Consider the following 26,795-nt stretch of genomic DNA (forward strand, 5'->3'; position numbering starts at 1 on the left):
GTTACAATTTCTTCATATTTTAAAATGTTATTTGAACAATTACACCTTCTTGATTCATCAATGTGGCAATATTTGTTTTTAATTAATTATAAAGAATTCCAAGCACCACAAAACTGCTCGTCCCCACAGCCATGTACAGAGGGAAAGTGCTTTATTTTGAGGTCAAAAACAGGATTTTCTACCATTTAAAACGCAATAATGTATTCATAACTATCAAATATATGACATAAATTGCATAATAAAACAAAATGCTGAATACATATTATAAAATATATAATGAAAACAGTGGTCCCCTGGAGTTGTGTCACTGGTGTTACCGCTTAACAATAATCTGTTATTTTGAAATAAAAATCACACTGATGACATCACTCGACTTCCTCCTTCCTGTTTTCTAAACATCTATGAAAAAAGGCCCATGTTTAGTCCACTGTTTCTTTTCAGTTATGAGAAATGTTCTCATTTATCTCATGATTTCATATGAAGCTTTTAGTTGACGTCACTGGTGTGACCAACTTCATTGTTAGGGAATTGAAAAAAAAAAACTATAATACAAATGGATTAAACTAATTAATCTAATTAATCTAGTGAATATACCATGATTGACAACATGTGGTTTGATACCTTGCAGCAGACATTTTGTAAAATGCATTTTTCATGAAAATTGTCACTGGTGTTACAGTCACTGGTGATACCTTCCTTATGGATAACACCAGTGAAGATCAGTATATCAGGTCTAGTGTATGTCACTGGTGATTCATTGTGTCACTGGTGTTACTGTGCTGTGTCACTGTACTGTTTTTTTCTGTCACATTAAATAATTAAAACAATCTCGTTATTTCGTGCATTTTCATTATTTTTCTGTAACTGACTACATGTGCTGAAGAAAAAAAAAATTGAGAAATAATATTTCATAAGAACTTTTAATATTGCTAAAGAAGGTAACACCAGTGAGAAAAAAAATAGTACATGTGGTCAGTTATAATCATTTATATGTATTCATAAAGTCAAAAGGTAATCTAATAATGTGGTCTAAGTTTAAATGTTAGAAAAAGAAATAAATTTTAAGACATCTTGCGATACCAAAAGTGGACGTTTCTGTAGAATGACCCAGATAGCAAATGTTTCCCAATGTTTGTTTGAACTGTAAAATGTGGTATGTCTATAAAATGAACCATTGAGAAAGTATAACAGCCAAGGACACGGGAACTAAACACATGTAATGAAACTGAACTTAAAACTACACAGAAAATACGTGACAGAAATATTGCAGAAAAATTTAGGAAGACAGTTTCACCTAGGATTAAAAGTCACAACTCCATCACTCAGATTAGGAGGCTGCTCTATGGATTCTTCACTCTTCATAGACACACAGCTGGGCTCTGGAGATGCTGCTCTCTGGTTCTGGTAGTGAACAACATCCTCTTCCTCCTTTCTCTGCTCAAAGAGACTCATTTTTAAGTTAGCATTCTCCTTTCTCTCCTTCGGTGCTATATCTATTAAATTTTTACATCTAATATTCAATTTGTATTAAATATTTTGTTGTGCACATGTGTTTCTGACAATCATTGTCACAAACATAAAGAGACTGAAAAAAAAAACGTACCATTTTGCTCTGTGCTTTTCTCGTTCTGCTGATGGTATGTGTTTTTTTTCCTATAGAGGGTGTGTTTATGCAGGTCATGGCATGTCAAGTTGTGATGGGTGTGTTCCTGTTTCACTTAAGATTAAATAACAAAAAAATCACCTCAGTAATGGTAACAGTCAGTGACCTTATCAGTAAGGAGGGTTTATCGCTGTTCCACCAGCAGGAGAAATTAGAGCATTATTTTAAAAGTGTGAAATTCAACCTGTCATCAATCAATATTGATCTGATCCATGTAGTGAACAGCGGGCAAGACTCCTTTCCATGCAATGCGTGGAAAGTTATATTTTAATGTTATCAGGCTCTGTGGACAACAAAGGATTCATTTTGTTTTAAGATAACAACACTACCTCTTGTGGAGAGGGGGATTAACATTAACATACAGTAACCCCCATGAAGGAACTGCCTTAGTCTCCCTCAAATTTATAATTTGTGGAAGGATAAGGATGTCAGCATTTCATGCACAATTATAAAGCACAATAATATATAAAGCACAATAAAAGACATAGAAAAAGACATAGAAATAAATATAAAATGTTTTGACCACAATACACTAAAGAGGAGAAAAGTCACTGATAGGTGACAAATCTTTATACTCTAAGGTTAGTTGTTAGCCCTGGAAAAAAGGAGTCAATTTATATTTGATTGACATATTCCCATATAAAGGGAATTACAATAATCAAGCCGTGATGACACAAAAGCATGGATCACTCTCTCTAACTCTTGAAATGACAAAAAAACTCTTGGCTTTTGATAGCAATCTTAATTGGAAGAAACTGGATTTGACTACATAATTTATCTGCTTATCGAACTTGAGTGCAGAACCAAAAGTAACACCCAGATTATATCTGCAAAAACTGCCAAAAAAGCTGTATTACGTATGCCAGGCCAGTAGTTGGCACTGTCACCTTGTTAGTAAACAGTACCTGTAGGGAAGTGACGATTTGCTCTTTGTGGAGTTCTGTCACTAAAATCACCACACCGACTGTTGCTCTACTCCTCATTCATAGCAATAGCAGCTTGCGCACAGACGTAAACAAACAAGCAATATGGCGAATGAAAATTGACATGTACAGCGCATGTCTACATACCTAACATGTACTACGCATGCGCATGATGTCAGATGTCACTGTTTTCAAAGATTACCGTATTGGATGTTTACATGGAAGCGATAACGGTAGCGTTTTCAAAAACTTGCACTTTGAAACCCGTTTTCAAAATTATACGTTTTCAGTCCCCAAAATGGCATTGTCGTGTAAACGAACAGGCAAAACGCATAAAGTTTCCAGTTTTTGGCTGAAAACATTGTCGTGTAAATGGCCCCTAAGAGTGAACAATCACTCACTATAGAGCCCTGCACGGGCCTCAAATTTAGGCCCGAGATGCTCAGGCCCTAGCCCGGCCCGTGTCCGACAGCTTATCAGAATTACCAGCCCGAGTGCGACCCGAGCCCGTCTTTTTTTCCCCCCTTCTCCCAAAACGGCTCATGTTTCAGCTATTAAAATAGTTCAGTTTTGTATATAATGGCAAAGTGATTATATTTTGTTTTTTCCCTTTTTTTTTAAATTTTTTTTATTAAGTTAATTTTGAAAAACGTTTGGAGCATTTTTTGTTCGTTAAACAAGTTATTTCTTTCTTAAAGTAACTACCGAGCAGCCAGCGGCAGACCGGCAGGCTGATCAGCATGTTTGATCAATTTAGCCTTCTCAAATCATCACGACTTGCCTAAAATAAAATCTATAGATATACTAAAACAGTTCAAGCATATAACAATGTTTAAACGTTAAACCTAGATAAATGTGCGCTGCATCCAGTAGTTTGTGTGGAGAACGGAAGCTAAAGCGCAGGACGTGGAGGCACCAGCGCAATCAATTGCTTTTTTTTTTTCAATGGAAACAACTTAAAATAGGCCGTAATTTTTGCTCATAAAGGTAAGAGTAATACATCATTCGGAACTGTAAAGGGTCTACTTCTATTTGTGTGCACTCACAATATCAACAAAACGTTGTGCTTTTAAGAAAACGATAAGCTTTCTGCCGTCTCGTCTTGAACAGGAGCGCTTCACAAAAATGAACCGAAAGTCAGCGAATACATGCCTCACAGACATGATAAATATATCTATAGAAAGCTTTAAATTACTACTTAACAAAATAAATCAAGTCGAAAAGAAAAACTCATTCATTATAATCATAATCCGTGAAGATGCACTTCTCTCTAAAGGCGCGTCTAATGAGGAGATGAATCCACACTGATGCAACACTGACACAGAAAACACTAGTTTATTAGTAAGTAATTCAAATATCTCCTTACTATTCCCCTCGGACACATTCATGGTAATTACTTTTGCTGGGGCTTTACGGCAAGCTTTATTGCGTGTATTTGAACGCAGAACAGCTGCGCTGACAGTGCGATCGCTGCTGCTGGACACTAAACACCGTTGAGCCGCTCTTCACAGTCGTGTTGTTTCCACCAGCGTGGCAATTTTTTTTTCATCACTAATTGATAATAATAATAATTCCTTACATTTATATAGCGCTTTTCTAAGCACTTGGCTTAGACATTGATGGATGTCTAAAATATAAAAATAAGGAGAAAACTAAAACAGGCCCGAGGCCCGGCCCTCGTCTGAACTATGACGTGAAAATTGGCCCGAAGCCCGGCCCTAGGGACGTAAAAAAGTCGGGGCCCTACCTCAGACTGACTAAACCGGTTTTGCATTGTGGAGAGGGGTGTTAACATTAATATACTGTAACCCACACTGAGGAACTGCTTTATTCTCCCTCAAACTTATAATTTGTGGAAGGCAGGATAAGGACTTCTGCATTTCATTGATCAAAGACTGATCCAGTCACCATGCGGTCTTTCACGGATCACAGTTCTTCATTCTTGAGACCTAAGTGTGAACGATTACACACTAGGGATGCACCGAAATGAAAATTATTGGCCGAAGCCGAAGAAAATTAAACACTGAGCCGAAGGCCAAATACCATTTTTTTTCTTTTTTTCCTCATGTATGCCTATTTTGCCATTTTTTTTCACCATTGCATAAATTAAATAGCCAAAATGTCCTTTTTACTATTTTGTCCTGCTTTTCAAATTTAAAAAAATTAATTACAAAACAACAATTTTAAAATATTTACTTAACACTGAATTTTTTTAACATTCTATCAGACATTATACCAACAAAGCACAATTTAACTTAAAATTAACAAGTTACTAAAATAATATTTTTTGGCCATTTTTGAGACCCCCTTCTTGAATCAGGCATGTATTTTTTACTGTACAAATAAATGCAGCCTTGCTAAGTGAGCAGAAGATATTTATTTTAAAACATTAGAATATATTACAGATCACAATTTGAACATTATGTGTGACTGTTTTAATAAATGTATAGTCATGAATCCGGTTCATGGACTTCTGTCCAGTTGCCACCAGAGGTCGCCCCTCCATCATATTGACTCTCACACTACACAGATTGTTACACTTACACTGGACTTCAGATCCCACAATCCATTTCACTCTGATTACGCACACGGCTGCAGCCAATCACACTCTCTACATAAGCCATGGACTTCCTCTCTCACACTGCCGAGTATTGTTTTGCGTTTATCGCTCATCTAGCGATAGCTACTTTACGGAGCCAGGTCCTAGTCTAGTTCATTGTTCCTAGTTTAGTCTAATCTTGCCTTGTCTGTTTTCCTGTGTGAAGATCCATGCCTGTGTATTTCGGATTGCCCTATCGTCTTGCCGTCTGAACTATTGTTTTTGTTTACGGATTACCCATTTTGTCAAGCCCTCTGGATTCTGTTCGCCAATTGAAGACCCACCCTTGTTCTAGGATTACTCTTTGTCTTGCCTGTATTGTACCTAGTGGTGGGCAGAGCGAGGCTTCGTGAAACACTGAAGCAGTCGAAGCAAATGTGTCGAAGCTTTGAAACATTTCGACACCCGTCTCTACGGTGACACCTAGTGGTCATTTTCAAGTATTGCTCTGAAACAGCATCGACAAGGAAACAGTTAAGCGAATTGACGATTTATAACGTATGTTGTGTTAGTTGAGCCACTAATTGATTTGGGGGAGTGGTTAGTGTGCTCGACTGGAATGCTGTCACCTTGGGTTCGAATCCTGGGTGGTGCAGTTATCTTGACAAAATTATAAAAAACAATTAAAATGTGTGTTTTTATTGTTCTGTTCTTGTAATGTGTTAAAACATCAGTCTGACGTCTGAATGAACTCTTTGTGAATAAGTAAGTTGCTATTTTGGTAATGAAAAATATACAATAAAGTACATCAAGCCACTTTGTTTACATATAAAGATTTTTATTTAAAAATATTAATTGTTCAGCTGTTGATGGACTTAGCCTACTTCTTTTTTTACATATAATTTCTCCAGCCTTTGAAAAAATCCTCTCACAAAAACCCACGAAGTGAAGATGCGTTAACTCCACTTTTATACTTTGTGGGAGTTCAGACATATGTGCGATTGTGTGATTTGTTCCCGACCCTGTCAATCAAACGCCGATTCGGCAGGTATGCCAAATCTCGAAACACTTGTGACACGCCCTGATGCTTCGAATCACATTAGTCACGTGACATGGGTGTTTCGAATCATGCTTCGGAGCAGTGCTGCGAAACATCTGCGCTTCGGGATCTCGACACTGTGTCGAAACGTCAGCCATCCCTAATTGTACCTATTTGCCATTATTTGAATCTTGTCAGTTTCATGACAACGTCTTTGAATAAAAGCCTTGCAAATGGATCCGCACGTCTCTCGTTCCTGTCACTTAGTTACAATAGAGCTGTTGTAGGGTAATTATTATTATCATTATCATGGTCTTATTTTTTATTTTATTTTAAAGAACAACAGTAAAATTACAATACTAACATTTATAAATGTTGATGGAGTTCTTGCTTTTTCTTACATTTTATTTTGCCAGAAACCCGCAGGAATATCTTAAAGGGATAGTTCACCCAAAAATGAAAATTAGATGTTTATCTGCTTACCCCCAGGGCATCCAAGATGTAGGTGACTTTGTTTCTTCACGTCACACACCGGATGCCGTGCACGCGCTCAGGGCAGTTGGACATAGTGGTGTTAGAGGTAAAAAATGATAAAAAATACTGTTCAGTTTCTCGCACAAACTGATCGTTTCGTGTCTTAGGACATCAATTTATCGTCACAAGCCGCAGGGTTTATTTTGGATTTGTCCGTGCATGTTTTTTTTACTCTCAAAGATTGTGTGCCCATTGACTTGCATTATAGGACTGACAGACTGCAACGGTTTAAGTTAAAAATCTTCGTTTGTGTTCTACTGAAGAAACAAAGTCACCTACATCTTGGATGCCCTGGGGGTAAGCATAAATATTTACATTTTCATTTTTGGGTGAACTATCCCTTTATGCAACAACATCATGCAGATATTTAAATGATTCTCATTACAATTTGGGAAGATGTTTGTCGCCCGTATCACATTGTCACGTGTCGTTAAAAGAATTATAAAAATGTTACTGAGCAAATGAGGGGAACCCTTATTTGAACCTTGGCGCCGCGAGCTCGTGCAGCGCTGTTTGAATACATGCAATCTGTGCGTGTATTAGAAAACATAACATTCTGCGGTTTATAACTAATCATTTGAGGCCATTTCGCGATTTCAATCATCACAGTAAACACCCAGCAAACACAGAACGCTGTGATGACGTCGCCAGTTCGTCGTCCTTTGGTCAGCGCGACATTACTTTATGGTGATGTTGTGAGGACGTCGTGGTAAAGTTTCATCTTTTAGAATCTTGGCTGACGTCCCAGAAACGTCGTGGGCACGTCCTCAAAAGACGTCGCTTGTTTATGGAAGGCCGTATTATTAAATTTGTCTTTACACGTAACGTGTAAAGAAATAACGCCTGTACACATTATTATGGCGTGCGTACGGCCGGGTCCATTAATATTACGCTGTTACATGCACTCGTCTCACTGAACGTGACGTCTGCGTCTGCCACATTACAGTTCGTCTGCTTGAACGTGACATCTGTGTGACGTCTACGTCTGCCACATCACAGTTCTGCTGCCTGAATGTGACGTCTGCGTGACGTTTACGTCTGCCACATCAAAGTTATTCTGCCTGAAAGCGATGTCTGCGTCTGCTGCAAGGGTTTCCAGCACTTTCCATACACTTATACATGCTTTATTATTCATATTCATTCTCTTTTATTGTTTTACTCCTTCTCAATTTTGTATAGTTAGCTATTAAGTGCTATTTACCTTTCTTATGTATGCTATAGCTTATTCCAAATTGTAAATATTAATTTGTACAAATGATATTAAAATTTCTGTATGCCATTGTACAAAAAGACATATAAATACATAAAAATAATAAATATTTTGGAGCGGCAAAGAGTTTCAGACTTTCTGTTTATGTTTTTATTATTTTTTAAGTACTTAAAGCTCTGAAACAAAGGACTGCTTACTCTTTTTTTTTTTTTAACATTTGCATGTATGAATATGATATTTTATACAAAAATAAAACAAAGTTGACAACATTTAAAAAAGATAATTTAAATCACATTAAAGAAAATATATCCTGCAAAACAAATGGAGGAATTGTTTACATTTTTACTGATAACCAATTATGAATATCAAACCAGAATTTGGAACATCTTAGTAAAAGAATGGATGATTAAGTGTTTCAGGAAAAGAATAAAAAAAAAAAAAAAAAAAACACATGGGTCCACTTAAAATTTAAATATTTTCTGTATAAAATCACTAACAGGGTAAATACTAAACATAATTCTGTAATGTGTCTCCTTAACCTTTGGAGCAACTGTAAGATAAAAGGTAAAATATTTATCTCTTACTGAGGGTTCAACATCTCTCAGAAAATAGCACTGATAATCTCCTGTAGCTACGTTTAAATTCTTGATAAATAAGTTTGTTAATACACACTTACTATAGAAGAGATCTATATTAGCCTCTATATTTCCCCTTCTCCCAAAACAACTTATACAGCTGTTATTAAAACAGTTTAGTTTTGTAAGTAATGAAAAAATTATTATGTTTAGAAAAACATTTGGATAATTTTTTGTTCGTTAAATGTAAGGTTTTTATTAATTTTTACATTAACAACAAAGCAGCCAACGGCAGATAGTAAGATGATAAAAGCGTATGTTTGATCAATTTAGCCTTCTCAAATCATCACGACTAGCCTAAAATAAAATCTATAAAACAGTTCAAGCATATCACAATGTTACTTGTTTAAATGTTTAACTTATATAAATGTGCGCTGTTAGTCGCATATCCAACAGTTTGGGCGGAGAGTGAAAGCTGAAGCACGCTCTGCAGGACATGGAGGCGCCAGCAGGATCACTTGCATTTTTTTCCTTACAGTAGAAACAGCTTAAAATATGACATACTTTTTGCTCATAAAGGTAAGAGTAATACATAATTCGGAACTGTCTACTTTTATTTGTGTTGTGTGCATTCACAATATCAACAAAACATTTTGCTTTTATAAAATAAATAGGAAAACAGAGGATGCGCTATCTGCCTGAGCGCTTCACAATGATGAACTCAGCGAATTGACTCACAGAAAGCTTTAAATTAATACTTTAAAAAGAAATAATTCAAATCGAAAGCAAAAACTCTTTCATTAGTAATCCTTAAAGATGCATTTCTCTCTAAAGGCGCGTCTAATGAGGAGATGGCGAGTCATTTTTCATCACAGTCTAAAATAGGATATAAAAATAAGGAAAAATCCTAAAACAGGCCCAATTGTAATTTGCGTTTTATTTTATAGGCTAATTGTGTACAATTAAAGAATAAAACACAAAAATAATGGCATAACCTATGTACAACTTTGTCCTACTATAGCTGCTTATATTTTCTGATGTTTATGTTGACCTGTCCTGAATACCTTAAAATTTAAAGGATTTGAATTTTGTTTATAAAGATTTTATTGGTTTGGTAACAGCCCCAAATGTCTTATTATTCTAATTCAATTTATTGATTAAATATAACAATTTGACGCAAAAGATAATGCACACTTCTAGAAAAATGCTTTATAAAAGTAAAAATGCCCATAAAGGGTAAAAATATCTTTTGTTGGAAAATTTTAATTTCGATCACTGCTGTGAACTGACCACACAGAACATGAAGAATAATATCAAAAACATTTGGAGTCAGCTGTCAACGGCAGCCCTGCAGCGCAACGCATTCAGAAAAATATAGTTTGATTATCGTTATGGATAAAATCCGAGATATCATTTTTGTCTATATCGCACACCCCTATATTTAATTCTTCTTTGCTTGTTTGGTACACATAATTCATTGACCATCGTACAATAAGCTTTTATCTTAGAAATAGGTTTTCTCAAGAACAATGAGGACACGACAAAAAAATAGGTGAATCATATCTATATAAGATTTTATTCATTTAGGCTATTTATTAATTGAAGGGGCGGGGTCTGGTTAATATTGTGAAATATCATTACAATTTAAAATAATGGTTTTCTATTTTAATATACTTATTTCTGTGATGCAAAGCTGAATTTTCAGCATCATTACATGATCCTTCAATGTATACTGTCAACGTAAACAATTGTGCAGCTTAAATGTGAAAATGATAAAAGTGAAACATGTTTTTTCACACTTTACTTTTATAAACAATGGTTTCAAATAGAATATGGTTTCTCTCTGCATAGACAAATTAACATATATACATAAACAATTTTTTAAAAACACTGTGTAAAAGTAGAAAAAAGGGAAAAAACATTTCTAGGGCTAGTCCAGAGTAGGTTCATGTGGGTGCTGTGCACCTGCCACCAGCTTGTTCATGGTGGCCAGAAGGCCCTCCATAAAAAAAGCCTGCTGACACTGTGCTTCTGCCTCTTGTATAAGCAGCCGCTCACGCTCCTCTGCTTCTCTCAGAATCAGAATTAGCTTTATTCGCCAGGTGTGTGCAAACACACGAGGAATTTGTTTTTTTTTTTTTAAGGTGCTCCTGGTACATACATACATATATACATACATACATACACATCTGACATGAGAACAGAAAAAAACATTTAAATAGTAAGACTTAACAATAGATAATAATAATAATAATAATAATGTGTATGAATCTGGAACAGTAGATTTATGTACAGATTTGTGCATTATTTACTTTATATACAGCTGTATAAATAAACAGATATGTATATGTATTTACATGATACTTGAGAAAGAGGCAATAATTAAAGATGGAGAATGAATTACAGAATGAATTACAGAACACCGGTAATGATTCATGTGTTAGCTGTTTAAGCTGGAGATGGCATGGGGAAAAAACAGTTTTTATGCCTAGATGTTCTAGTGCACAGAGATCTGTAGCGTCTGGCTGAAGGGAGAAGTGCAAACAAGTTGTGTCCGGGGTGAGAGGGGTCTTTGATGATGTTACCTGCCCGTTTCTTCACTCTGGAGTTGTACAAGTCCTGAAGGCTGGGCAGGTGCACACCAATTATCTTTTCTGCTGTCCTAACAGTCCGTTGAAGTCTTCTTAAATCTGATTTGCTGGGTGACCCAAACCAGACAGTTATATAAAACAGCTGAATAAAATTGTTTCAGCAGCTCCTGTGGCAGGTTGAACTTTTTCAGCTGACGAAGGAAGTACAACCTCTGCTGGGCCTTTTTCACGATGGAGTCTATGTGATTGTCCCACTTCAGGTCCTGAGAGATGGTGGTGCCCAGGAACCTGAATGACTCCACTGCAGCCACAGTGCTGTTCATGATGGTGAGTGGGGGGAGTGCAGGGGGGTTTCTCCTGAAGTCCATGATCATCTCCACAGTTTTGAGCGTGTTGAGCTCCAGGTTGTTGTGACTGCACCAGACAGCCAGCTGCTCAACCTCTTGCCTGTAAGCAGACATGTCGCCGTCCTGGATGAGGCCGATGACTGTAGTATCATCTGCAAACTTCAGGAGCTTGACAGAGGGGTCTTTAGAGGTGCAGTCATTTAGCAGTGGGGAGAGAACGCAGCCCTGAGGAGCTCCAGTGCTGATGGTTGCAGGTGTTGGATGTGAATTTTCCCAGCCTCACTAGCTGCTGCCTGTCTGTCAGGAAGCTGGTAATCCTCTGACAGATGGAGGTGGGTACAGAGAGCTGTGTCAGTTTGTTCTGAAGGGTGTCCGGGATGATGGTGTTGAAAGCGGAGCTGAAATCCACAAACAAGATCCTTGCATAAGTCCCTGGTTTGTCCAGATGTTGCAGGATATAATGCAGTCCCATATTAACTGCATCATCCACAGATCTGTTTGCTCGGTAAGCAAACTGTAGGGGGTCCAGCAAGGGTCCAGTAATGTCCTTCAGGTGGGCCAACACCAGTCTCTCAAATGACTTCATGACCACAGATGTTAAAGCAACAGGTCTGTAGTCATTAAGTCCTGCGATTTTTGGTTTCTTGGGTACAGGGATGATGGTGAAACATTTGAAGCAGGAGGGGACTTCACACAGCTCTAGTGATCTGTTGAAGATCAATGTGAAGATGGATGATAGCTGGACAGCACAGGCTTTGAGGCAGGCTGGAGAGACACCGTCTGGGCCTTTGGCTTTCCTTATCTTCTGCTTTCTGAAGACTTTGCATATATCATCTTCACAGATCTTGAGTACAGGTTGAGAAACAGTAGGGGGGAGGGAGGGCGAGGGTGTGGATGGCTGTGATGTGAGACAGTCGGAGCAGGTGTGGGGTGTCAGACCAGTCTTTTCAAACCTGCAGTAGAGCTCGTTCAGGTCTTCAGCCAGTTGTTGATTGGCCTCAGTGCTGGGGGATGGGGTCTTGTAGCTGGTGATGGCTTTCAGGCCTTTCCACACTGATGTAGAATCATTGCTTGAAAGCTGTTTTTTTAGCTTTCCAGAGTAGTTTAATTTTGCCACTCTTATCTCCCTATTCAGTGTGTATTTGGCCTGTTTGTACAAGGCTTTGTCCCCACTCCTGTAGGCGTCCTCTTTGGCCTGGCAAAGCTGTTTGAGTTTTGCACTGAACCAAGGTTTGTCATTGTTAAATGTTAAATAAGTCCTGGTGGGTACACACATGTCCTCACAGAAACTGATGTAGGACGTCACAGTGTCAGTAAGCTCGTCCAGATCAGTAGCTGCAGCCTCAAAAACACTCCAATCAGTAAGTTCGAAGCAGGCCTGTAAATCCTGCTCTGCTTCAGCAGTCCATCTCTTTACAGTTTTTACTACAGGCTTAGCAGATTTGAGTTTCTGCCTGTAGGCTGGTAGAAGATGAACCAAACAGTGATCAGAGAGTCCCAGTGCTGCACGGGGAACAGAGTGATATGCATCCTTTAAAACAGTGTAGCAGTGGTCCAGTATATTTCTGTCAGTTTCTCTCTCTTCTCTTCTCTCTCTATCTCTCTAGATAGATAATTTGAAATCTTTATCCTTGAACATGAATAAACTGATATTAAATGGATAAAAATTAGGCTACATGAATATAAATAGAGAAAATCAATAGGAAAAAAATATTTCATTAAATAATGTCAGTGCTGCATTCAGCTTTATGGTAACACTTTTGAATACTGTACCATCGTTAATGAATAACTACACAGGAACAAATGGCTAATGCACTATTAATATTGTAGTAACTACTATTAACTAACAAGAAACTCTGATTAACGATTTATTAAGTAATAGCACTAAGTTGAAACTGGTAGTTCACTATTAGCTAACCAATAACTACTACTTTTTTTCATATATCCTGAGAACTCCTAAGAACTACTTTATACAGGTTCATAATTAATGTGAATTATGCATAATGAATAATTAATTCTAAAATGAAGATCATGGTAACCCACTAGTAATGACTCAAGTATTACCAAATCCTTCTAAATGAACTACTAATTACTTGGATCAGTATGCTAAAGTGAAAAATCATCATAACTTCCTAATATTGACGGATGTCATTGTGAGCTTTTGAGATGTATGTAAGGTTTTGGATAGTAATGACTCAAGTGTTACTACATCCTTCTGAAGAAACTACTAATTATTTAGATCAGTATTCTAAAGTGAAGATCACGGTAACCCACTAGTAATGATTTAAGTTACCAAATATAGCAAAATGAATTACTAACCAGGACCTTACAAAAACTTACAATGATTTCAGTCATTACTAGGGAGTTATCATGATCTTCACTTTAGAATACTGATCCAAATAATTTGTAATTCCTTCTGAAGAATTTGGTAATACTTGAGTCATTACTAGTGGGTTACCATGACCTTTACTGGAGAATGAATTATACATTATGTATTATTCATATTAATTATCAACCTGTATATAGTAGTTCTTAGTAGTTATTGGGGAGGTATGAAAAAAATAAGTTACTGATTAGCTAATAATGAACTACCACATTCAACTAAGCACTATTACTTACTAATTCATTAATCAGAGTTGCTTGTTAGTTACTAGTAGTTACTAGAGTGCTAATATTGCATTACTCATGTGTTCTTATGTAGTTATTCATTAATGATGGAACAGTATTCTAAAGTGTTACCGCTTTATTTTTCAGTGCATCTAAGTTGGTGCAAACCAGGAATTTCATCATTAGGTGGTTTAGCCCTCGCTACAGTTGCTGATAAGTGTTGCCATCTAGTGTTGTGGCTGCAGCATGTCTACAGCATAAATATAAATACAAACAATCACATATGAGTAGAAAAAAAACCTATCTATGTGAATCCGTAGATAGAATCTATCTACAAATCTATGTGCATTACATGCAGTTACAGAATGAGTGGAGCCATATTCACAAGATAGAGACAAAGTCTGTGCTTTACTTTAGCTTAAATACACACTTTAGACAAAAACTTTTGCAGTCTTCTCATGGCAATGTCATGAAATGTTTGCTAGCCTCATTAATGCAGGGCCGCAGACACGTCAGAAATAAATAAATTATATATAAATTACAGACCCTAAAAGGGTCTAGAACTGTCCTGGTACAAACGTATCTTTATTCTTCTTCATTCTCTTTTAATACATTATGTGCAAGTTCACATAATGTATTAAATTATAATAATTATATTATTACACAGGAATCAGATTTTGGAATAAAGGACAGCTGGAGCAGAATACTTGTTCTCGTCCCCAGATTAATACAGATTTAAATGTCACAGCTTCAGACTCCATTAAGGACAAATCTAACTTACTAAATATTGAAGGTGGACTGAACCTGAGTGTCTTAGGTGGACTCGTCCAGGTTAGTGGAGCAGCAAAGTATCTCAAAGACACCAAGACGTCCTTCATACAGCAGAGACTGACGCTACATTATCATTCAACCAGCGAGTTTAAAGAACTGACCGTGAATCAGTTGCCTTCTGAAAATATTCCTGATGATGATAATGACATAGCCACACATGTAGTAACAGGAATACTGTACGGAGCAGATGCCTGCTTTGTGTTTGATAGACAAGTTTCTTCAGACGAGGACAAAAGCACAGTAAAAGGAGAAGTAAAAGTGGCTCTAGAGAAACTGCTGGGTGTCATTTCACTAGATGCAAACGTTGACCTGAACATGAATGACAAAGAGAAAACTGCAGTCAAAGACTTCACTTGTACATTTTATGGTGACTTCTAGCTGCCGTCTAACCCGACCACTTTTGAAGATGTGATGAAGGTTTTTGCTGATCTTCCGAAATTGCTGAAAGAAAACCAAGAGCTGGCGGTTCCTCTGAGAGTTTGGCTTTATCCTCTGGACAAACTTCACTCAAGAACTTCAAAACTTCAGAAAGACATCAGCACGAATCTAATCCAAGAAACTGAATCAGTGGTTGAGAGTTTAAATACAGCCGAGATGAAATGCAGTGATCTTCTGGAAGACTCTCCTGCTGTGAATTTTGCTGCATTTCATGATAAAATGCAATGAAGCAAATGAAGCACAACTGCTACAAGTACAAGTTGAGACTCATGAAGAAGCTCGGCTCTCTGCTGCCAAGCATCCGCGGAGACTTGATGAAGGAAACAGTATTGAATGATCTTCTACAAGAACATGAAGAATCTCCATTCAATGGAAGTGACCTCACAGAATGGCTGAAAGAGAGAGAAAGAGAGTCTGAGATCATTAAAACAGTCCTCAGACAGCTGAAGGATGCACAGGTGGAAAACAACATAGATGTCATTTTGATGGATCTGGAGGTTGGAAATCTGGTCAGTTACACATTCACGTCACTGAACTGCTCAGACATGATCCTTCCTAAACAAAAGGTCTATCTGAGTTCTTCAACAAAAGAAGAAAATGTAGAGATAAGCCCTGATGTCAAGCAAAAGTCTTGGCTCACTGCTGAGATCCAAAAGACCATGAGGAGAAACTTGGAGATATTTAAGAACCTGATGAATTCAAAGGACTGTAAACCAGCTAAGTTTATTGTGTCCTCAAAGGAAATTGTGAATAATCCTGGTTCCTGCATTCTTCTGTATGAAAGTGAATGTGATGAAGCTGTTTGCTTTACTCCTCCATCCAAACCAGTCTGTCCAATCACTGAAGAGGTCAAAGGTCAGAGTGTGGTTCTGAAGGTGGTTCCTTCATCATGTCCTGCGACAGTGGAGCTCAGATTACTGTATAAAGCAAAGCAGGACACAGTCTGGACATCTGAACCTGTGCTGAAAGATCAAGACACAGTTACTCTGACTGATCTGAGAGAAGAAACTGAGTATGAGATCAGATGTGCAGCGGCGGGGAAACTCAACTACACCACAGAGAGTAACGTGATCACAGTCAAGACGGGGGTATGAAGAAATGCATTTATTAAATAACTGGAAACATATGCAGCTTTATTAGAGAGTGTCTTGAGTACTTTATACTTAATTTCTCTTAATGTTAGATTCAGGACAGTTTTTGATCAGTATCAAATGTGTTTTTCAGAGAAATATGAGGAGCAGTGCAGGTGAGTCATATACTTTTTTTGCTTACCTAATATTTAATCACATTTTAAGTCTACACCTGCTAAATGCCATAAATACAGTATGTGTAATAGACAGGAAGAGTTCATGTGTTATATTTATGTCATGATCATGGTAAAGGGTAACAGGATTATGTGGGAATGGGAATATCAGTCACCTGTTCAGCGATAGATACTAGGGAGAGGGGGTGAAAACTATATAATGCCAATGCAATATCAGTCTGTGCAATAAAAGAAAGTACTTTCTGCCTTCCCAGATAGCATGCGGATGTGGGCCACTTAAGGCAATGATACGGCACTGCCGTACAAAATGGATGTAAACCTGAAGTGGCCCACATGTAAAATAGCAAAAATGGCCCAAATTGATCAAATCACACATGGGCCAAATAGTGCCAACCAAATGTGGGCCACCTTTGTAAAAAGGCTAATCAGGGTGTAAACCAGGTATAAAACGAATCTGGGCCAGTTTTGGGCGAAGATATGGTAAGTACTAAGCACTGGCTAATGTGGCTGTGAGCCTGAAGTGACCCGTATATGTTGCCACAAATCATATGATGGGGGGGTTGTTGAAGAATTGTGTATAATAACCCATACAAATACAACTCATTATATACACTGCTGTCACGAATCTGGTCTGCACTCCCGTTCATTCACCACTAGAGGTCACCCGCTCACCACATGGACTTTTACACCACACATCACATGGACTCCAATTCCCATCATCCAACACTGATCACAGCTGTCACCAATCACTCATTGCACTAATCACACGCACACCTGATCACACAGCATCACTAATCACACACACTATTTCAACCCTGGACATTCTCTCCCTCGTGGCCGAGTATTGTACGCATTATTGTTGCCCTACAGAGCCCTATTAGTTTTCCTTGCCTTGCCTTGCCTTGCCTTGCCTTGCCTAGCCTAGCCTAGCCTATGTCGGATTGTGTTTTCCCCTGCCTGGACTATCGCTTACGTTGTTGGATTACCTCTCCTGTCTCGCCCCTCTGGATACTGTTCGCTGATCGTCGACCCACGCTTGCCCTAAGTTTTACTCTTTGTCTTGTCCCGGCCATACCTGTTTGCCATTGTTTGACCCTGCCTGTTATGACCACGTCTCTGCCTAATAAAAGCCTGCACATGGATCCGCACGCCTCTCGTCTCGTCAGCCCCGTAACAACTGCACACTTTAAAAGAGGCAGACATGTAGATGTTTGTGAAAGATATTTTCTCTGTTTTGGAGGGATGATAATTTTTAAGTCATACCCTATTTATTGCATCAAAATTAGTTAATACTTTACTATAGTTTAGAGTGGATAATTTTATCAGTTGCTAATTATTCATGCAACAATGCATATTACTATTATAGTTTTTATTAATAACCATTGCTATGTAGGTGATAACTTTGTCTAGTGCTCTTATGAATGTTTCTAGCATGATTTGTGAAAATGTAACTACTATACATTTACAGTTACATTGTATAGGTGCAGCTGGAGCTGGAGGCCGTGGAGAAGCAGATCCGCGACCTGGTGGAGAAGCAGGCCCAGCTGAGAGAGCGGAGAGCCGCGCTGGAAACATCCCGGGCTGATGCTCACAAGTCCGGGGTAAGTATACTGCGCGCTGCTAACACTCCCACCACCTCTACTCCGTGTGTTTCTCTGCACAGGCCCTGTGCACCCAGGACGCAATCTTCCCAGGTGTCCTTCACTCCGGCGCCGGGACACCACGGACCTTGGGTGCACCAGCAGCGGAAGACGCGAGCCAGGCCCCGGGTGATGACCTCTCCCCCTCCGCCGCCTCCGGTCTTCGAGATCTCCACCCGGAACCGCGGAGGACGGAACGCGACGCTGTGATCGTCGGAGACTCCATCGTCCGGCACGTCCGTGCTACGTTAGCTGAAGGTAAAGTGCACACTCACTGTTTCCCTGGTGCTCGTGTTCTCAATGTTTCTGCGCAGATACCCGTGATCCTGAAGGGCGACGAGGGCGTCGGCGCTGTCGTGCTGCACGCGGGGGTTAACGACACCAAGCTGTGGCAGACGGAGACACTGAAGAGGGACTTCAGGAGCCTGATCGAGACGGTACGCAGCACATCGCCCGCAACGATGATCATCGTGTCAGGACCGCTTCCCACGTATCGACGAGGACACGAAAGGTTCAGTAGACTTTTTGCTTTAAACGAATGGTTATTGTCATGGTGTAAAGAACAGAAACTGCTCTTTGTTAATAATTGGAATCTTTTCTGGGAGCGTTCTAGGCTTTTCCGTGCTGATGGCCTGCACCCCAGCAGAGTCGGAGCCGAACTCCTGTCGGACAACATCTCCAGGACGCTACGCTCCATCTGACTAGTAAGCCAATTCTCAAATAACTGGTATGATGGCTTTTGCTCTACCCTCTTAAATGACAGAATTACTTGCGTTGTCCAATCTATACAGACTGTATCTGTTCCCCGAATAGTGAGGTCAACATATAAATTTAATGTAGGTTCTAGAAAAAATCTGATCGTGATTAAACCTGAAAAATGCAAAATAAATGAACAAAAACAATTTCTAAAGCTTGGGCTCCTAAACATTAGATCACTCGCACCCAAAGCAGTTATTGTAAATGAAATGATCACAGATAATAGTTTTGATGTACTTTGTTTGACTGAAACCTGGCTTAAACCAAATGAATATTTTGGTCTAAATGAGTTTACTCCACCAAGCTACTGTTATAAACATGAACCCCGTCAGACTGGTCGTGGCGGTGGTGTCGCTACAATATATAGTGATATTCTCAATGTTACTTAGAAAACAGGATACAGGTTTAACTCATTTGAAAAACTTCTACTTAATATTACACTGTCAGATATGCAAAAGAAATCTCTCCTATCTCTTGCTCTGGCTACTGTGTATAGACCGCCAGGGCCATATACAGAATTCCTAAAAGAATTTGCAGATTTCCTCTCAGATCTATTGGTTAATGTTGATAAAGCGCTAATTGTTGGAGATTTTAAGATTCACGTTGATAATACAAATGATGCGTTAGGACTTGCGTTTACTGACCTAATAAACTCTTTTGGAGTCAAGCAAAACGTCACCGGGCCCACTCATCGTTTCAATCATACGCTAGATTTAATTATATCGCATGGAATTGATCTTACTGATATAGATATCGTACCTCAAAGTGATGATGTTACTGATCATTTCCTTGTATCGTGCATGCTGCATATTACCGATATTAACTATATGGCTCCGCGTTATCGTCTGGGCAGAACTATTGTTCCAGCCACCAAAGACAGATTCACAAATAACCTGCCTGATTTATCTCAACTGCTCTGTGTACCCATAAATACACGTGAACTTGACGAAATGACTAGCAACATGGGCACTATCTTCTCTAATACATTAGAAGCTGTTGCCCCCCTCAATATGAAAAAGGTTAGAGAAAAACGTACTGCGCCATGGTACAACAGTTATACCCATTCTCTCAAGAAAGAAACTCGTAATTTTGAGCGCAAATGGAGAAAAACTAACTTGGAAGTTTTTAGAATTGCGTGGAAAAACAGTATGTCCAGCTATAGACAGGCTCTAAAAGCTGCCAGGGCAGAGCATATCCACAAACTCATAGATGATAACCAAAACAATCCAAGGTTTTTATTTAGCACAGTGGCTAGATTAACAAATAAACAGACGCCACCCGATCTAAATATTCCCTCACAGTTTAATAGTAATGACTTTATGAATTTCTTCACTGATAAAATAGATAACATTAGAAATACAATAACAAATGTAGGTTCTGCACCGTCTAGTACTTCAGTTTCATTCACAGCTCCCAAAGAAAAACTTCAGTGCTTTACAACTATAGGACAGGAAGAACTAAATAAACTTATCACTGCATCTAAACCAACAACATGTTTATTAGATCCTGTACCCACTAAACTACTGAAAGAGTTGTTACCCGTAGCAGAAGAACCGCTTCTCAATATTATTAACTCATCGTTATCTTTAGGTCACGTCCCAAAACCATTCAAGCTGGCGGTTAAGCCTCTTATTAAGAAACCACAACTAGATTCTAGTGAACTGGCAAATTACAGACCCATTTCAAATCTGCCGTTTATGTCTAAAATTTTAGAAAAAGTTGTGTCTGCTCAATTGTGCTGCTTCTTGCAAAAAAAATGATCTCTATGAAGAATTTCAGTCAGGTTTCAGGCCTCACCATAGCACAGAAACTGCACTTGTTAAAATTACAAATGACTTGCTTCTTGCGTCAGACCAAGGCTGCACCTCATTGCTAGTTTTACTTGATCTTAGTGCTGCTTTCGACATTCAAGGGCAGGCTTTAAGATGGTTTAGATCCTACCTATCCGATCGCTACCACTTTGTTTTTTTAAACGGGGAGCCATCTCAACTATCACCAGTAAAGTATGGAGTACCACAAGGATCTGTCCTAGGTCCTCTTCTATTTTCAATATACATGTTGCCCCTTGGTGATATTATTAGAAAATACGGGATTAGTTTCCATTGTTATGCTGATGATACTCAACTATATATCTCAACAAGACCAGATGAAACTTCTGAACTATCTAAGCTAATAGATTGTGTTAAAAATGTAAAAGATTGGATGACCAATAATTTCCTCCTATTATATTCGGATAAGACCGAGATATTACTTATTGGACCAAAAAACAGTACTCAGAATCTTTTTGATTACAATTTGCAACTAGACGGATGTACTGTTACTTCCTCTACAGTCAAAAATCTGGGTGTTATATTAGACAGCAACTTGTCCTTTGAAAATCATATTTCCCATGTTACAAAAACAGCATTCTTCCATCTTAGAAACATTGCCAAGCTTCGAAACATGCTACCTGTTTCAGATGCTGAAAAGCTAGTTCATGCATTCATGACCTCTAGACTGGACTATTGTAATGCACTGTTAGGTGGTTGTCCGGCATCTTCAATAAACAAGCTACAGATAGTCCAAAATGCAGCGGCTAGAGTCCTTACCAGGTCAAGAAAATATGATCATATTACCCCAATTTTACAGTCTCTGCACTGGCTACCTATTAAGTTCGGATCAATTACAAAATACTATTACTTGCCTATAAGGCACTAAATGGTTTATCTCCTGCGTATCTAACTAGTCTTCTACCACGCTACAATCCAACCCGCTCCCTAAGGTCGCAAAATTCTGGACTTTTGGTAGTACCTAGGATAGCAAAGTCCACTAAAGGAGGCAGAGCTTTTTCACATTTGGCACCCAAACTCTGGAATAGCCTTCCTGATAACGTTCGGGGTTCAGACACACTCTCTCTGTTTAAATCTAGATTAAAGACACATCTCTTTAGCCAAGCATTCACATAATAATCTTGTACTTGTAATCTTGAGTTTGTCTGGTGTTATGTATACATGTATTAAATGTTGCTGTGCTATTGAAGAGTTATGATATATAACCTTTCATCTTCGTTGTGCGCTCTTTAACACAACATAGCCGTGACACTTACAGATTTACTGTGTAGGTAGAGTCTGAGTGAGAAGCATTTAGGTTTAAACTTGTGAAGAACAGTTTGTAACGTCTTGGAATGTTAATTTTAAATATTTATCTGACATTTGAATTGCTGCTTGTGCAAAACCTGTGTCAGGATGATTTAGGACACATTTCTGGAACTTATTTGAACATTTAGGGAGGACATTTTACAATTTCTTTTTACAATATGTTGAGTATTGTTGATGCATAACTCACTTAAGTCTTAGTGTGGCCAAAATAATGTATATTTATGGTTTATTTGGTTCATTATTAGCTAAAATGTGGCTGTGGCCTGCTTGTGGACCACTGCCAAAATGCCACCATTCCATGCAGCATGTGGGTCACATGAGGAATATGGGGAAGAACAGGGTTAGAATAAAAATCAACTGTGGCCCACATTACGGCCAGTTTTGGTTTATTTGCTTGGCTTACATGCACAATACTTAGACTTACTTTAGGCCCAAATCTGGCGAACAGGACCGGACTGCCCAAATGCCACCCAGTCAGTAAATTTCCTTTGGCCCAGATCTGGGCTGCGTTAACCAAAAGCATCGTAAGCCTAAGAAGTTCGTAAAAATGATCGTTCGACTGATCTTAATATTACGGTCTGTTTCCCAAAAGCATCGTAACTTAAGTAGCACTTGAAAATCATCGTAGCTCTACGAGTACTCTGGAGTAATCGTAAAGCCCTACGTGCATCGTAAGAAGGTCACCTGTAAGAAGGAATTAGGAGGTCACCTGCAGGACAATCGGCAGATTACACTTTTAACTTTATTCAAGTGCAATGTGATTCTAATCAAAGCTTTTGATTGTACTTTATTGCACAATTTATAATCTTTTTATTATTATTATTATTCATATAAAATTAAATTAGGCTAAATAACTAAAAAGGGCAGATAACCAAAAAAAAACAACACATCTAAATTAAATGACTGAACAACAACAACAACAACAACAACAAAAGAATAAAAGAAGTAGAGTAGGAAATGCTTCAAAGACTGGGAAAAATAGGGATAAACTCATAAAAATCTGTCAATGGCTTGATGACATGCACGAAAACCAAATAATGTCTCTACAGATATTATATACAATAATATATATATATTATTATTATTATATATAGTATATGAATATTGTACTTTTTTACATATTAAGATCATTATATTATATTATCCGAGCTTTCTGGAACGCAGCATTAGGTTAACATTTCAATTAACGAGCGTGTACTACAATTACGAGCCATTCTATAAATTGACATTTCAGCACTTGACCAACGGATAGCGACTCCTAAGTAGCACTTAAAACATGGCTATGTGCGATTGTGTTAAGTGCATTTTTGGGAAAAGCACGAGAAACAATAACGAGCGTTCGTAAATTGACTCGTAGAAAACGCTCTTAAGCGTTAAGATCAATCGTTATCGAGAAACCCGGCCCTGGCCAATATCAACCGCTAAAGTGTGGCCCAGGGCTGCATTTCTCGATAACGATTGATCTTAGCGCTTAAGAGCGTTTTCTACGAGTAATTTTTACGAACGTTCGTTATTGTTTCACGTGCGTTTCCCAAAAATGCACTTAACACAATCGCACGTAGCCGTGCTTTAAGTGCTACTTAGGAGTCGCTATTCGTTGGTCATGTGCTGAAATGTCAATTTATAGAATGGCTCGTAATTGTAGTACACGCTCGTTAATTGAAATGTTAACCTAATGCTGCGTTCCAGACAGCTCAGATAATATAATATAATATAATTTACATTTACATTTAGTCATTTAGCAGGCGCTTTTATCCAAAACGACTTACAAATGAGGACAATATAGAAGCAATCAAAACCAACAACATGCAAGTGCATGTACTACAGCCTAACAAGTCTCGGTTAGCCTAACACAGTACACGTAGCAATGTTTTATTTTATTTATTTTTTAAAGAAAACGAGTAGATAGAATATAGAAAAAAGTAGCCTAGTGGGTTTTTTTTTTTAATTGTTTTTTTTTTTTTATAAGAAACAAGTAGATAGAATAGAAAAAAAAAGAAAGCTAGTGTTAGTTTTTCAAGAAAAGCTAGCAGAATAAATATGCAATTGATAGAGGGTCAAGTGTCTGTGTGTGTTTTTTTTTTGTGTGAGTTTATCCCTATTTTTCTCAGTCTTTGAAGCGTGTTTCCTACATTATTTCTTTTATTGGGTTTTTCCCCCCAGTCATTTAATTTAAATGTCTATTTTTTTGTTTTCTGCCATTTTTAATTATTTCATTTATAAATTCATAAAAAAAAAACAAAAAAAAACAAGTAATAACGATGCACGTAGGGCTTTACGATTACTCCAGAGTACTCGTAGAGCTACAATGATTTTCAAGTGCTACTTAAGTTACGATGCTTTTGGGAAACAGACCGTAATATTAAGATCAGTTGTACGATCGTTTTTACGAACTTCTTAGGCTTACGATGCTTTTGGGAAACGCAGCCCAGATTAGTACGTGTTCCCCGGTCCAGAACTTGTCCACATCTTTTTTAGCCAGAACTGAACCAAAATAGTGCCATAACCCAACCCAAAATGAGCCAAATCACAGATGTGGCTGATATATGGATTATATATATTATATTTTCTTATTCTTATACGGTTGATTTCTGTAAAGGGCTGACGGCCCTTATGTAGCCCAGATGTGGCTGATACACCAAAAGCCATTATTTAACCATATTTACACCACACCTATTATTTTATTTAAAATACCCATTACACAGTAAATCTTAAACACATCTTAAACACAAACATTGATTCACAGTCTTTTTTGTTGTTTATAATAGAATTTTAATGATAGAAGTACAGTACAGAACATAACAGAAATGTGCTATTTTGTAAATGTCAAATGAGTGAATAAATGTACAATAACTGATACTTTCAGTAAGTCTCGCCAGTCTCTCACTCACAGTCTGTCAGGAAGGAGAGAAAAAAAGAACATTAGTATATCATAATTAGTATCATACATTAGATTATTTGACTATTAAGACGAGCACATGTTATTAATGACTGTAAATCAGCACTGCGCACATTCTCTTTTTCTGCCACCCAAGACATGAGTGCTGCTATGTAGCCCTTTTTAAATGAAGAAAACTTTAGCTACTCTAATAACAGACTATTTTTTTTAGACATAATACTTAATAATATACATAATATTATTGAAAACATTATGGGTGTAATGGTACACAAAAATGATGGTTCAGTACCTCAGTTTTGAAGTTTGATTCATGTTTGGTAGAGCAGGGGAAAAAACATAAAATTGCTTTTTTATTTTTATTAAGTTTACCGAGCAATTTGTGCCTCTGTCTTTAAATTAAATCAATTCAATTATAATTACATTTTCTTTAAATGTAATTTCTTTATTTTCTTTAAGGACAAAAAAAAATCTATCTCATCTAATGCTATAAAATAGGGAGCCCTATTACTTGAACATTACAAAAATATTAAAGGCTACAATTAAAAACTGGGCCCAAACTATTAAATTCAATTTTTATTTTATTTTAGATACAATCATCAACACTCAAAAAAACAAAACAAAACAAAAAAGTATGCAAAGATGTAAATTGCACATAGGCAGTTTTTACAAAATGTCTAAGTCTAATTATATAAATGTTTCTTTATTTTTAAGCAAAGTGATGAGCTGTGAACACTGAATGACTTGCCTGAGGTAAGAGATGCTGCTTCGTGACATTTTGTTGACGAGCTGTTTTGTTGGCATTTTTCCGCGGTTGAAAAACTGATTGAGAGATTACTTGAGACAAGAGATGTTCATTTGTGTTTAATTTGCATTATAACTAGTAGAAAAGAGAAAGGGATGATCGCATTCCCTCTCTCTCTCCGCACTGCCGTTTGTACCTGCAGCGGTCTGTCACGCCACATCAAAGAGCCTCAAAATAGCATTTATCATTTACATTTCCTGATAGACATCATTTAAGAAATGAGACTTTGTTTCTTATTAAGAATACAACAGAAAGCTTATGCGATTATTGGACAGGAGGCAATGTATAGTAATAATATATAGCGAAATTTTATTCACGCATAAATGGACAGTTCAAGACATGCAGTGAAAGAACTATTGTTCGCACACATACCGAACCAAATGAAATTTTTCTGTATAAATAAGTGTACCGCTACACCCTTAGAAAAACACCAAAACTGTACTTACCTGAATAATAGTGTGTCTGAGCAAAGGCTGTTGTTGTGAGGGAGCTTCTTCATCATCATCTTTTTAACGGCGGTTGTAAAGAGTGAGCAGAGCGGTAAAATAAGGGATATATTTTACAATTTTCAGTAATCCACCAATAGGAATAGGGGAAGACACAAAGCAACCAATAGCATTGTTGAATGGGTTGAGATGTGGACCTCCACACATGACTATAGCAGGTTATGTGTGTTTTTCCAAGTAAAAGCCCAATACCTCAATACAAAGTGCCATCCAAAAGAAAATTCCCTCCAATTCTAAAGCTATGGCAAAACATATATGGTGAAAGTTTGGCCCATATGTGCTCAGCCATGCCATACCTAGGCCAAATGTGACACATATCAGCCCAAACGTTCTTGCTATCTGGGCATTAGGCCACCACTTCAGGGGAATATAACCATTATAATGTTTAGAGCGTCGGACTCGTAACCCAAAGGTTGCAGGTTCGAGTGTGTGTGTGTGTTCGTTCACTGCTGTGTGTGTGCACTTTGGATGGGATAAATGCGGAGCACTAATTC

The 26,795-nt window shown here is 37.8% G+C and overlaps 1 protein-coding gene across 2 annotated transcripts in view; it reads left to right on the top strand.

The window, feature by feature from the left end:
* Nucleotides 1-15,827: 15,827 nt before the first annotated feature.
* Nucleotides 15,828-26,795, top strand: part of LOC131539439 (uncharacterized) — a 32,578-nt gene continuing 21,610 nt past the window's right edge. The window contains exons 1-3 of one of the 2 annotated variants that reach the window (XM_058774056.1): nt 15,828-16,385; nt 16,522-16,543; nt 18,030-18,905. In XM_058774056.1, coding sequence (XP_058630039.1) covers nt 15,843-16,385; nt 16,522-16,543; nt 18,030-18,109 — 645 coding nt within the window. In that variant the 5' untranslated portion in view covers nt 15,828-15,842 and the 3' untranslated portion in view covers nt 18,110-18,905. Of the gene's footprint in view, nt 16,386-16,521; nt 16,687-18,029; nt 18,906-26,795 lie in introns of those variants that run through there. The other variant, XM_058774055.1, reaches the window with a different exon arrangement.

This window comes from Onychostoma macrolepis, chromosome 04 (genome assembly GCF_012432095.1).
Source record: "Onychostoma macrolepis isolate SWU-2019 chromosome 04, ASM1243209v1, whole genome shotgun sequence".
NCBI classification, from domain to species: domain Eukaryota; kingdom Metazoa; phylum Chordata; class Actinopteri; order Cypriniformes; family Cyprinidae; genus Onychostoma; species Onychostoma macrolepis.